The sequence below is a fragment of the Perca fluviatilis genome, chromosome 6, assembly GCF_010015445.1.
Source record: "Perca fluviatilis chromosome 6, GENO_Pfluv_1.0, whole genome shotgun sequence".
NCBI lineage: Eukaryota > Metazoa > Chordata > Actinopteri > Perciformes > Percidae > Perca > Perca fluviatilis.
The window spans coordinates 43,296,612-43,311,151 of record NC_053117.1 but is presented as its reverse complement, the minus strand read 5'-3'; the positions used below and the strand labels follow the sequence as shown (position 1 = coordinate 43,311,151).

General features: G+C 42.0%; 2 protein-coding genes across 2 annotated transcripts; both read left to right on the top strand.

Annotated features, from left to right (window-relative positions):
• The first annotated feature begins 304 nt into the window (after positions 1–304).
• On the top strand, positions 305–2,804 carry LOC120561121 (CD5 antigen-like). The gene is made up of 3 exons (XM_039804071.1): positions 305–452; positions 2,356–2,388; positions 2,491–2,804. Exons 1-3 carry the CDS (start codon positions 413–415, stop codon positions 2,802–2,804), a joined length of 387 nt encoding a protein of 128 aa, XP_039660005.1. The 5' UTR covers positions 305–412.
• Positions 2,805–6,705: 3,901 nt separating this feature from the next.
• Positions 6,706–9,533, top strand: LOC120561120 (scavenger receptor cysteine-rich type 1 protein M130-like). Its single transcript, XM_039804070.1, has 5 exons — positions 6,706–7,090; positions 7,184–7,483; positions 8,419–8,751; positions 9,180–9,262; positions 9,388–9,533. Exons 1-5 carry the CDS (start codon positions 6,706–6,708, stop codon positions 9,442–9,444), a joined length of 1,158 nt encoding a protein of 385 aa, XP_039660004.1. The 3' UTR covers positions 9,445–9,533.
• Positions 9,534–14,540: the final 5,007 nt, after the last annotated feature.

Here is a 14,540-nt window from a genome sequence, read left to right as displayed (position 1 = left end):
GTGGTGCGGGATCAAAGTGTGGTTACTGTGTGTGTGTGTGTGTGTGTGTGTGTGTGTCTGTGTGTGTGTGTGAGTGTGTGTGTGTGTGTGTGTGTGTGTGTGTGTGTGTGTGTGTGTGTGTGTGTGTGAGAGTGTGTGTGTGTGTGTGTGTGTGTGTGTGTGTGTGTGTGTGTGTGTGTGTGTGTGTGTGTGTGTGTGCAGCTTCTTATCAGAGAATCAGTTTCCCAGATTTTCAGCTCAGATCAGTTCCCTTGGAAACATCAGTGTTGGTGACGTGGACTAAATGAGATGTATTCCAGTAAAGCTCCGCCTCTTCCTGTATGCAGATCCAACCTGAGGACAGCACATGTGAGGATCAGAGCAGAGAGCAGACAGACGGGAAGACGGACGCAGAGAGACCCTCCACCTGGACATGGACCACCTGATGCTGCTGCTGCTGCTGTGGAGCTCAGGTACCACTCTGCTTTAAACATCGTCTCTTCTTATCATTCATTGATTCTTTATTTCCTCTCAGACACACAAAGTGCCTCGTGGCTTTATAACACACCAACGTTTCAATTGCAGTGTTCAAACTTTTTGTTTTCACATATCAATCTTTAAATCAGAGACAGAGAAAGAAAAGACAAAAACGAAAATGGATTTAGTGAAATCATTTAAATCCTTCATATTTTCATCAAATCAAACCACTTTTTTGATTCTATTTTCAGTCTGTTGTTATTTCTGTAACATCCAACCGTAACCCTATTATTTAACAAAACACTGAATTAATGATAACATATCAGAAATTATAACTTTACTCATCATCAGAATCTGCAGATTGTTTAACAGTTATCAGAGATGATCCAGACAGATCCTTGTTTTAATGTTTTAAATGTGTTTGAGTCTGTGGAAAATTCTGCGTAGACAAATTCTTTGTGATCCTGCTGATAATCTGTAATCATCTGTGTGGTTTTTATAGATAAGCGGGAAATTGTGCAGAAAGTTTTGCGGTGACTCCGCCTCATGACAGTTTTACAGGAAACGCTGCGGCGTGTGATCAGTGTTACTGAGTGAGAGATGATCAGGTTGATATCTGGGTTTCCTGTTCACTCTCCTGCAGCCCTATCACAGCTGATTGGTATCTGAATGCTATATGGTTAGGCCTCATGCACACTGGCTGCGTGGCATGAGCGTCTTGTGAGTGTGACGTGGTGTGAGCGTGGCATTTCTATTGCGTGTCGGCTGCGTGGCATTTTCTATGTCTTTACACACCAGAAAGGTGTCTGACACGATGCTGCTGCTAGCCTTGTCTGTACACATGGATGTTTCCCATTGATGAAATGAAATACCATGTTAAACATAAATATAGGATATCTTAAAGGAGAGGAAGATTTAGGACAATGCACATCAATCAACATTTCTGTAAATGCGCCAGTGTTAATGTTAGCCAGTGGGCTAATTTTCAACTGTAGTAGCATGCATGTCTTGATGGTGGGAAGAAAGCGGAGCACCCGGAGGAAACCATGCCAGCACGGGGAGAACATACAAACTCCACACAGAAAGAACCTTCTTGCTGTGAGGCAGAAGTGCTAACCAATGGGCCACCATGATGTCTATGTGTGTGTGTATGTGTGTGTTTGAGTGTGTGTCCGCCTGTGTGTTTGTCTCTGTGTGAGTGTGTGTGTGTGTGTGTGTGTGTGTGTGTGTGTGTGACTTTGTGTGTGTGTGTGTCTGTGTTTGTGTCTGTGTGTATGTGTGTGTGTGAGTGTGTGTGTCCTTTTGTGTGTTTGTGTGTCTATGTTTGTGTCTCTTTGTGTGTATGTTTGTGTGTCTACTTGTGTATTTGTCTCTGTGTGAGTGTGGGTTTTTGTGTGTGTGTGACTTTGTGTGTGTCTGTGTCTACCTGTTTTTGTCTCTGTGTGTGACTTTGTGTGATTGTTTCTGTGTGTGTGTGTGTGACTTTGTGTGTGTGTGTGTGTGTGTGTTTGTGTGTGTGTGTTTGTGTGTTTGTGTGTTTTTGTCTGTTTGTGTGTGTCTCTGTGTGTGTGTGCATGTGTGTTTGTGTCTGTGTGTGTGTGTTTATTTGTGTGTGTATGTGTGTGTGTTTGTGTCTCATTGTGTGTGTGTGTGTGTTTGTGTGTGTATGTGTCCGCCTGTAGTTTTGTCTCTTTGTGACGGAGTGTGAGTGTTTGTGTCTGTGTGTGGCTGTGTTTGTGTGTGTGTTTGTGTGTTTGTGTTTCTGTGTATGTGTCTGTCTGTGTGTGTGTGTGTGTGTGTGTGTGTGTCTGTGTGTGTGTCTGTGTATATCTGTGTGTGTGTGTGTGTTATCCAATCATGCTGCTTTCTACTGATGTTTACCTTCTGCTTTCTCCTCAGGACTCCAGGCTGAAGGAGAACTCAACTCAACAGGTACACAGAGACAGAAAAGACAAATAAAGAATCAGCATTTACACTTTCATCTTTTTAATTAAATTAACTCATTCTGCTGATGACTCTCTGGTTTCTGTTCAGAGTCTTTCAGGTTGGTGGGAGGAGCCAGTCGCTGTGGAGGAACACTGGAGGTGAAACATAACGGAGAATGGAGACCAGTGAGTTACTATGACTCTGGCTGGACCCTGAAAAGAGCAACTGCCGCCTGCAGAGAGATTGACTGTGGCTCTGCTGTTTCTGTAGACAGAGAAGTGTCTTCAGCCAGATCTGTGTGGGGGATCAGGTCTGACTGTGTTGAGTCTGGATCTGCTCTGAGGGAGTGTGCAACATCAGATTCCTCTTCTTTCTTATTTGAGCTCACCTGTTCAGGTAAGCCTGTCCCCGTGGTGCGATAACTTACTGCTGCAGTTTTTTTTAACGTTACATTAAGTTAGCAAACAGCAGTAAAACCCAGAGCAGAGCTAAACCCTGACCTCATGGCAGTGAAAGTTACCCGTTAGCTAGTCTATATCCTTGATGGTCTACTTCAGGGATTGCTCCGGTCCCACAGAAAATTCCACCGGAGACATGTATTTCCTTTTTCCTTCCGCTTTCCTTCTGTTTGAATTTTAAATCCGACGGATCTATGAGGACTCTGGTGTACTGCTCCTCAGATCTCTGCAGGGTAAATCCAGACAGCTAGCTAGACTATCTGTCCGCCCATTATGATTCTGATTGGTTTAAAGAAATGCCAATAAACCAGAGCACATTTTCCTCTCATCCCTGAATTCTATGTGGAGTAGCCAGACCTTCCTTCAGCGAACTTTTGGAAAAGCGAGACTACCAGTCAGAGGCACCGTTGGCCGATTTTGCCGGGGCTTCAGCCCCGAATGTATTTTGAAAAGTTGACTGACAAATATGAAAACAGTCAGTAGCCTATATAAACCCCCAAAATCATAAGTTGCCTTATTTCATTGTGCTAGGCTAGATCTCATGGTAGAACTGTAACTTTGTCCAGTTTATTCTTCCGAGGCCAATACAACGGGCAGCTACGTGCCTGACCATCATGCCGTATTTGTTGCTATCACCTAGCAACTGTCTCTGAGTGAGGAAAGCTGTGAAAGGTGTAATTTTCTGAGAAATTAAAGCCAAATCTATAATACATTGATGACATCAACACAAAGTTTAGGAAGGCAATACTACTGATTTAGTTTGAAGTTCCCGTGCCGTGAGGTATCCAGTCTCTGGGTCAGACTCAAACACACGGAGCTCTGACAGACCTGTGGGTCTCTTAGTGTCCACTCTCTCTGTAACAGAGACGAGCAGCGTTCTTAGTGTCCTCTCTCTCTGTAACAACAGAGACGAGCAGCGTTCTTAGTGTCCACTCTCTCTGTAACAACAGTGTTGAGACCTTTAACCCTTTAAGCGCCAAAGTCGCAAAATTGCGAGAGGACGCGGTACTGAATCAAACAGCTGTTTTCTCTGAATAGAGTGTTATATGTCATTCATACTCCCCTCCACTAGTTGGCAGACATCCTGTACTAAGACCTTAGCTCAGAAATACATCATGCTTCAATGCAAAATGTTCGAGGATATCCCATCCAAACTTGACTTTTTTTGTCAAAAGTGACTAGCGACTTTTTCTGGTGTTATTGGAGACCTCGCGCAGCACCCCAGCCGTCAGAGCAGAGAGGAGACACACACCACTCCGTGTCCAGGCTGCATTGAATCACGTATTCGCCACCATTCTTGCCCTGGCTTACAGAGCGGGTGTAGGCTAAATGTAAATGATTCTTCACTCTTATACAAAATAATTAGGGACACGACGCGGTACTGACTCAATCAGCTGCTTTCTCCGAATAGAGTGTTATCACTCTGCAATTACTGTGCCCAACAAGCAGCGGGTGCTGCCGTGAGCCCCTCCCCCGTCCAAAGGCCTCACAGGCGGTCAGTCTCTCAGTAGCCTCGCGCAGCAGTCCCAACCTGCAGTCAGAGCAGAGAGGAGACACACAGCACTCCACTACTTAGACCTTAGCTCAGAAATATGTCATGCTTCAATGCAAAATGTCCGACGAAATCCCATCCAAACTTGACTTTTTTGTCAAAAGTGACTAGCGACTTTTTCTGGTGTTATTGGAGACTTTTGTGGTGTTTGGAGACTCGTGAAAGCAAGTATCACTCTACAATTACTGTTCTCAACGAGCAACGGGTGCTGCGTAGTAGTAATTGTTCTAGTTTACGACTGTTGGCTTACAATTTACTTTTTCCCTGTTCATTTGATATGTGGACAACATAACAAATGGATGGAGGGGGGTAAATCTGATGAAATAAATTCAACTCTCATGGAACTCATGGAATTTACATAATCCAATGTGGCCGCCGCGATATGACGTCATAATATGCAAATTAGATGGAAAAATTTACTCCCTAGATAAACGTTAGGTCATTCTGAATATTTGTTTCATTTACACTTTGTCTCTATCTCAAACCATTTTCAAGCCAGAGCCTTCTGAAATTTGGGTTAACTAACTTATGAAAAAAAAAAAAAAAAGAAGCAAATGGGTCTGATGTGTTCAATTTAAAATGAGAACGAGTGTTTTCTTTAAGTTTCTTAGTTGCTCATATATTACGTTATGTGCGCAAGCGCAGCTTTATATAGACACATTAAGTATGGCACCTGGTACTCATTTCACCCAGACAATCATCAGGAGCACACAGCCCGTTGGTATGTAATTGCTAACTACTCACGCAGTCTAGTAATAATGTTTCATGTTTAAGTCACTTATACGTTTGAGCACTGAACGTTTACCTCACTGTGTCAGTGTTAGTTGGCCGAGAGCGACTTGTAGCTCACAAGGTGCAGTTGCTCAGCGATCTGGATGCTGTTTAGCATTAGGCTATCATTAGCCGTTTGCGGTGTGCTGATTTTTCGGAGCACTCTGCTGGTTTCTGGTTTCTGGTGACGGTGGTGATGGCGGTGGTTTGGTTCTGTGATCCATGGTGGAGCGCCGCGTTATGTTGCGTTTGTGCGTGTGTTAATCCTTTGTTGTACGAGGCACATGGTGGCATGGGTTCTGTGTCCTGTGACAGCGTCCATAGCAACCAGTGATGGCAGAGTCACTGTGCGCATGCTCCTCTGGCGCTAGGCATTCTGGTTGATGTAGTCAATGTTGTTTTAAGCCAGATTTGCCACTTTGATGGTGTTGCAGGCTTCTTTTGGTTTATTATTTACATCATTATTATTATTATTATTATTATTATTATTATCAGTATTATATTCTTAACATATATAACAAACAGAGACGAGCAGCGCGCCTTCCCTGGTCTGTGCAGCTTCAGCTTTATAATGGACGAGCTCTGCTGTCGACATGCCATGGCAGGATTGAAGTGTTTGAGCTCCATGTATTTCTGCCGTAGTTTTGATTTTCCACCTCCGACGTAGAGTAGCAGCACTGACGTTACCACTTAATGTTACTTACTTCCTCCTCTTCGTCCCCTGTGGGACATCAGCCAGAGATCTCTCCATCACATTTATTCCTTGGCAACAGGCTGCTAATCTCCCTGTGACAGCTGTAGAAACACCAGCTAGCTAAGGACCAAAGTACAGCACTGTGTTTTCCACTTATCTCCTGCTATTTGTACTACAGCACTTACTTTAAAAAAATATGCATATGTCTATTTTTGAAATTATTGTTGTATCTCTTTTCGGTATTGTAGTTTGTAGATGGTTCCTAAGTCTTGCCGTCTCAATACCAGAACTAAACAGAGCTGAATAAGCACAACTTTCATGTGTTCACTCAGAAGGAATCACTTCACATGTTAGGAGTCTAAAAGTACGTTTAAAACTTGCCCTGTTTCAGCCTCCTGAGTGCTAACGCTAGCAGGAGGATAACACTGTGTAGGAAGCACCGGATTGCTTTAGTTTTTCTCACTACTGACAGCACTCCACATTTACAAACAACAGAGCTACGTGTTGGAATCCACCGGGATTCTCCTTTAATAGGTAGTTTTACTCTTCACAAAGAAAGCTCCCTTAGCATCTGCGGTCTGTAAATAATGAAGAGCTACAGACAGCTACAATCATCTGTTCCTCCATTTCTGCTTCAACAACGTGAGGACATCAGGAGGATCTAAACACTTTCAAGACACAGCGTCACACACATTTCTTTCTCCAGTTCAAATATTTCAACTCACACAAATACACGGTGCCGGCGTGAATGACACAAATTTTGTCTATTTGCGTATTTCCATTGAGTTTGTACGTTATCACGTCACCAAATTCAAACTTTACCCGGGCGGTGTGACCACGGTATAAAGATGAGTTCTGTTGTTAATGATGTCTGGTGTCTTTTCTCTCTCTCTATTGTATCTTCTATCATCTCTCCAGACTCTGTCAGGCTGGTGAATGGGACCAGTCTGTGCTCAGGCAGACTGGAGGTGAAGACTAACCAGTCTACCCAGCGCTGGTCCTCAGTGTGTGAAGATGACTTTGACCAGCAGGATGCAGAGGTGGTCTGTAGGGAGCTTGGCTGTGGGGCTCCTTCAGTCCTCCAGGGGGCACTCTATGGAGAAGTGGAGCCTCCAATGAGGACCAAAGAGTTCCAGTGTAGAGGCCATGAGTCTGCTCTCCTGGACTGTAGAAGCTTAGGCTCAGATAGAAACTCCTGCTCACCTGGAAAAGCTGTTGGACTCACCTGCTCAGGTAGAAGAGGAGCTGCAGCTCTGATTTGGTTCATTTCTGTTCTAATGAAACTCACTTTGTTCTTTTGCTGATGACTCTCTGGTTTCTGTTCAGAGCCTGATGCTGTCAGGTTGGTGGGAGGAGCCAGTCGCTGTGGAGGAACACTGGAGGTGAAACATAAAGGAGAATGGAGACCAGTGGTTAGCAGTTACTCTGGCTGGACCCTGAAGACAGCAGCTGCTGCCTGCAGAGAGTTAGACTGTGGCTCTGCTGTTTCTGTAGGAGAGAGTAATGAGTCCTACGACAGATCTGTGTGGAACATCTGGTCTTACTGTGTTGAGTCTGGATCTGTTCTGAGGGAATGTGCAACATCATCATATTACTCTTCCTCCTTACTTAATCTCACCTGTTCAGGTAATCCCATCAAAGATATGAATGAATGAATGAACGAATGAATGAATGAATGAATGTTGTTGAATGAATGAATGAATGAAGTTTATTATTTCTCACTTTGTACTCTAACCTGGACCATATGTTCCCGTTTTTCAGTGTTTCCCAAAGATTAGAAAACTATTTGTGGTGGGGGAAGGGGGGGGGGTCACCCTGTGTCTGACCGGGGGGGTTCACAATAATTCCTTCGTTAATAATTTGTTACACAGAACTTCATTATATTAAATATTAATCAAAAATGTTTTCACAACTTCACAAAATCCACCCGCCCAACCCATTCAAATTTCTTTACCTCTACAAAATCATGTTGGATTCTGTCCTTCTCTCCTTCTCTTTCTTCAATGCCTAAGGAATCTATCTCTCTCTCTCCCTGACCCTGTCTTTCTGCTTGAGCTGCACTGGTTGAAGCCTGTGTTTTGGTTGAAATAAACACATAGCTTACCGATTTACATGTGAAAATAGTCTGGGTCTATACAATCTAAAAGAACGTTTTTTTCTAAATGGAGTCTGGTGGGTTTAGTGTTAGCGACCTCAGAGCTGTTTCTGGTTTAACAGAAAGGCCTTAAAGAGGTTTTAAAAAGGTCTATCTCTGTAGGGATCCTTTCCATAATGTTGTCAGACACTTAGAATAATAATCTGAGTCTGTCAGCAGCAAAAACAGAACTTTTAGTGGACCAAATTGACGACCCCAAAAAATCAAAAAAAAAAAAAAATTATATATCAGTGAAATGAGAATGCTACATTATATCAGTGACAGTCAGTGGTTTCCATTGGACTGAACTGTAAAGTTATCCAGGACAATGACATCCTGAAGTGTAGAGAAGTGGACTTGTTTCTGGAAGCTTCAAACTGTCTGTCTGTCTGTCTGTCTGTCTGTCTGTCTGTCTCTGTGTTTATAGACCTGCTGCTGCAGCCCAACATCTCTGTGTCCTCCTCCATGGTCGGGGTCTCCGAGGAGGACCAGCAGGAGGTGTTCCAGGTGTTCTGGGGCTCCAACTTCACCATCAGCTGCTCCATCCAGCCACAGTACCCAGGAGGCTCCTTCCAGCTCACCTTCACCTCCTCCGACTCTACACACAACTACACCCAGCCAGCTGTCAATCACTCTGCCCACTTCCTGTTTCCTGCTGCAGAGCCCGCCCACCAAGGAAGCTACAGCTGTGTTTATCACCTCAATGTTTTCTCTCATAACTTCTCCTCTGAGAGCCGTGTGCTCTCTCTCAGCGTCATGGGTAAGCTGACTGTTTACAGGATTGGAGAAGATGATTGGTCCAAACTGAGTGAAAATGATCAGCTGACAACATGTTGTTTCTGGACTGACTCTGTGATGACTGTCATCGTGTTACACGTGTCAGATATTAACCAAATTCATACAAAGTGTAACAATGTTAACAGCTAACAATTAACTGAAGGACAGAGCATGTTTGGTTACGAGGATAACTCTGGTTCTCTGAGAACTGAGCGAGGTGTTTCACTATGAGAATCACCTTCTGATGTGACCAATCACAAAGCTCTGACCATGGTATGATATAAAGTAAATATGAAGTGCATTAATGTGCATGTTTGAAGTGATTTTAGATTTCAGGTCAGTTTGTGTTTAATGGGAGCTGTTGGACTCATGATGTTGTGTGATGTGTTTACTGTCCATGTGTTCCATCAGATCCGAGGCCCTTAATCATCAGAGCGATCCTCCTGCCACTGATTCTGCTGGTGGAGAACATTGTCCTTTACTTCTACTGTAGGGTAAGGACACTCTCTCTCTCTCTCTCTCTCTCTCTCTCTGTTGTTTCTACCACTGACTGTGTTTGTTAAACTGAAGAGAGGAGTGATGTAGGAAGTCACATCTGTGTCCTGTCATGTCTCTCCAGGCCAACAGGGGGCAGCTGCCGTGCAGACAGAAGAACATTGATCGGGGCGGCCTTTAGCTCACCCATTAAGAGCTTTCGCCTCATGTAGGCTGAGTCCTGCAGCGGCGCAGGGTTCAAATCCAACCTGCTGCCCTTTACTGTGTGTCATCCCCCATCTCTCTCCCCCTTTCATGTCTATCCACTTTCTAAATAAAGGGAAAAAGCCCCAAAAAATAATCTTTAAAAAAAAAAACTGAAGAGAGGAGTGGATGCAGGAAGTCACATCTGTGTTCTGTCATATCTCTCCAGGCCAACAGGGGGCAGCTGCCGTGCAGACAGAAAAACATTGAGCTGGATTATTATAACCTGGGTGTCTGTCAGTACCCGATCCGTTCCACCGGCGTACTGTTTTACAACCTGCCCGATCTGTTCCACGCTAGCCTCCACCGGGATAGCTAACAGCTAATTCGGCTAACCGCTAGCCGACAGCTAGATTCAGTCTAAAATAACGTTAAGTCAAACATAATGGGAAAAGCAGGCTACAGCTAAATTAAGACTTTACAGTAATAACAATAAAGACAAGTATTGAGTTATTGTATTCTAAATGAGCACAATGAAGTAGAACTGACGTAACAGCTGTTATATATGTTAACGTTTATTTTCAAGTTTTATTTTGAGGATCTTTTAAAGTTTACATACTGTCTCAGCTAGCGGTTAGCCGAATTAGCTGTTAGTTAAACTAATGTTAGCTTAACTGTGGAGGCTGACGGCAGACCGCTATAATCACCTAGTGGTCCGCCGAATTAGCTAATAGCTAAACTAACGTTAGCTGGAGGCTAGCGTGGGAACAGATTGGGTAGTGTCGTAAATCCTCGTACCACAGCGCATGCGTGAACATCTTGCGCATGCGCAGAATGGATTGTGCAGGTGGGACAGATCAGGTACTGACAGTGTCCCTGCAGCTGAAGGAGGGCCAACTGAAGAGGAAGGAGCTCAGGGAGCAGAGTAGCACCTCCAAGGATCTCATGAAGGTTAAGCATTTATGCACCTTTTTATCCCCACTTGGAATAATTCCCATTTATTTACCCTTACAAAATTTCAATTCATTTTGATTGGCAAATGCTGGGTACTAAAATCCGGGGTCTCTGGGGCCAATCTGTGACAAAATATCATTTTTAAACGTACAAGCATTGTTCTTCCCAAATGTCCGGACTCTGTTTTAGGGAACCAGTAGGGGTCTTTAGGATGGACCCAGGACCACCAGAATTGGGTCACATATTCTACAGAACTCCTTGATTTGGAAAATGTTCCAACTCATTTTTCAATTTTTTTATTTTTACTGAAACCCCCTGGTATTCCCAGAATTTGTAAAGAGCTTTGCCATTCGCAAGCGCAATTAGAGGGTAACTACCGTTTCAACCTGGACCCTATTTTCTATGTTTTTGTGTCTAAGTGACTGATGGGCACAACCATCTTTGAGATTGGTCCGGTATTAACCCTCCTAACCCCAAAACGGTTTAGAAAAAGCATGTTTTGTTTAAAAGATTGCCAAAGAAAAAACACTTACCCTAGAAAGTAGCTAAAACAACAGTAGTTACCCTTTAAGGTAGAACTGGGCAGAGTGGTCGACAATCTTAACATAGCTACCGCACTCGACCCGGTGCGTCAGTCGAGTTTTAGTATCCACCCAGGCCAAACTTTCCCATGCAGCCATCTCAATTTCATTGGGTTGTCCAGCAAGTCGTAACTAGGGTAAAGAAAAGAGCCTTTTGAAAGTCAAGTTGAGTTTCACAGCCATTTCCAAATGTGCCATTTGCGTTAAATCATGAGTCAACTATAGACAATAATATGATTAATCATAATCAGATGTTTTCATGTTGACATTCCTAAATAAAATAAATGGAAAAAAAAACATTGACAAAAACTCAAAATTCTTTGATTACGATTTTATCGTGAAATACAAGAAAATGGTCCAGGTTGGTGAACAACATCTGGTGCTATGTTGACGATCTGTTAGTGTTTTGGATTAACGAAACACAATGAAGGAATCAAAGTCATGTAGCTCACGCACACAGTACAATAATAAAAATCCGATAAATACCATCATTTCATAAGAATTGTTTGTTTTCATAGTTAAAGAATTTACTTATTGTGTAATGATGGATTTTGCTTACTTTTGTAATTAATGCTTTTTCCTATTTCATAAAATCCAGTTCAGCCCAAAGATTTGCGACAAAATTAAACCGTTTAAGAACATCGAAGGAAATGTTGAAGCGGTCTGAACCGGCCCGTCTCAGCTCGACTCAAACCAGCTGATGGTGTCGCTGTGACTCAGCTGGTGGAGTCTCCAGAGGCTGGTTTATAACGTAAGAGACGTCTCCTCTTTCAACAGCCAATAGAGAAGTCAGCTGGTGGAGTCTCCAGAGGCTGGTTTATAACGTAAGAGACGTCTCCTGTTTCAACAGCCAATAGAGAAGTCAGCTGGTCGAGTCAGCTACAAACTGCAGAAACAAAATTATCCAGAATCATTTTATTTCTATGTTACAAACTGTCAGCTGGTGAAATGTCAGAGTTTTAGACGGAGGCTCAACGAGCGCCGTGAGCACGGTATGTGGTGGAGCGAGCTAGAGAGAGACTGAAGAGAGAAGAGCAGCGTTAGAACAAAGCAGAGAATCAGAGAAATAAAACATAGTTTTCTCTGTTTAATCTCTACTAGAAATGCAGCTGTAGCAAGTATCTCACTATCACTCTCATCATTCATATTTTAAGATGCTACAAATAATATCCAGCTACAAAAAGCCAGAAAAGTGTGAAGTTAGAGAAGAAGTCCAGAGAGTGGTTTCTATGGAGATGATACACTGTCTCGTATCATTGGTGGAAACTGGCAGCTTTCAGAACGCTGCAGACCGGAGACTCTCAGGGAGACTAAAGTTTACACTCATCTCGTCCTCAATCTTTGGTCTGAACTGGACTTTACAATTGTTTGGTTTTGTATTTCAAGAATTTACTTATTGTGTAATGATGGATTTTACTTCTTTTTTTAATTAATGATTGTCTAATTTTATAACAATATTTTAAAACAATTTATAACGATCACGGCAGTTCGTGAAATCGTCACGTAATTTTTAATCTATTGATTTGTGTACACGGGCACGATTTTCTCGTTTTCTTCGTGGTGCTCAGCACGTAATGCAAAGCATCTACATGGAGGTTGGGTTTAGGAAAAGAACGGGGAAAGGACACGCCACATGATCCGCGGTCTCCAGTGTGAAAGTCCTGTGTTGTTTGACTCATCCACGCCCCCCAAACAACCTCCTTACGCGGACTTTTAGCATTTCATAATACTCGCTGCCGTAGTGGTGCTGTGATCACGAAAGATACTTCCCATTGAAATACATTAGATTTAAAATCGTGCTGGGCACCACGAAAAAAACAAGAAAATTGTGCTTGTGTACACAAATCAATAGATTAAATAAGGTGACCATTTCACGAACTACCGTGAGACTGGGTTGGGTATTTGTTATCAGGATTTAGATTATTTCTGTAATTTCTGGCATTTTTATTAAGTATGTGCTTAAAGCAACATTGTGTGACATTTGTATTCTTTGTAAGTTACACAGTGTGAGAACAGGCGATCAGATGCAGAGGGGAAATGACTGAGACAACTTTCTCCCTGTTGCAGTTAGATTTTTGATTAAGTAATAAATTAAATATATATTTTGTTGATTTTAAGTTAGGTCTGTGTCATGGCAGTGTGTTCAGATGAACACTGTTTGACTTCCCTTTGGGGCAGAAATCCTCTCAGAGCAGATCGGTGAAAGGTCCGCTGAGATTGGATCATTTCTCATCTCGTTTCTCATCGGATCTCAGCAGACCTCCGATGCTCAAAGCAGCAACAACAAAAAGTAAACGCACTCCTAAATTCTGCAGATTCTGTTTGGGTCTGATCATTATTATTATTAGACATTTTTAACTGGTATGTTTCAGAGGCCGAGGGCATTTACGTTAAATAAATAGTTTAAAGTGGTTTTTTGAGAGGTTTTTTGGAAAAAAATAAATTATAAATTTTTTTTTTTTTTTTTTTTTTAATTTATTTTTTTTTTTTTTTTTTTATTTTTTTTTTTTTTTATTTTTTTTTTTTTTTTTTTTTTTTTTTTTTTTTTTTTTTTTTTTTTTTTTGTTAATTATTTTGATTAATGTTGTCCAACAGCATTGCGTAACATTGGTATTTTCAGTGATATAATGGCCGAATTATAGTCATTTCTTTATTCTTTTCTTATTTTTAGGGTCTTTCTTTCATTGTTTCTATTTGTAAGTTGAAACAAGTGTACTTGTTAATGCATCTAAGTCTTGTTATTTGTTTGTATTGATGTTTAAATGTGCAGAATTATTAGTGACACCAAAAAAATTCACAAAATCATCCGTAAATCCAAACATTACTATTTGAATCCGCTGTTTTTTTCTGTGTTGTCAGACTTCAGCTAAGAAGAAGCCAAGTGTTTTAAGACAAAGCCTCCAATTTAGATCAGAAATGATCAATAGTAAATAAGGAGGAAAAAAGTTTAGGTTTTGTGTTCACTCACGAGATGCATGGATGGCTTCAGACAGACATTTCTTCCCTGATGTCTCAGTGTCAGCAGAACCATTCTTCATCATTAAGACAGCAACAGAGACAATACGGGACTCAGCTGGTTCTAAAGACTGTCCTGTCATTTGGCCTGTAGTTCTGTTATTGTAGTAAACTGTTGAAGTAGGAGGTCTGTAGTTCTGTTATTGTAGTAAACTGTTTAAGTAGGAGGTCTGTAGTTCTGTTATTGTAGTAATCTGTTGAAGTAGGAGGCCTGTAGTTCTGTTTTTGTAGTAATCTGTTGAAGTAGGAGGTCTGTAGTTCTGTTATTGTAGTAATCTGTTGAAGTAGGAGGCCTGTAGTTCTGTTATTGTAGTAAACTGTTGAAGTAGGAGGCCTGTAGTTCTGTTTTTGTAGTAATCTGTTGAAGTAGTAGGTCTGTAGTTCTGTTATTGTAGTAATCTGTTGAAGTAGGAGGCCTGTAGTTCTGTTAGTGTAGTAATCTTTTGAAGTAGGAGGTCTGTAGTTCTGTTAGTGTAGTAATCTGTTGAAGAAGGAGGCCTGTAGTTCTGTTATTGTAGTAAACTGTTGAAGTAGGAGGCCTGTA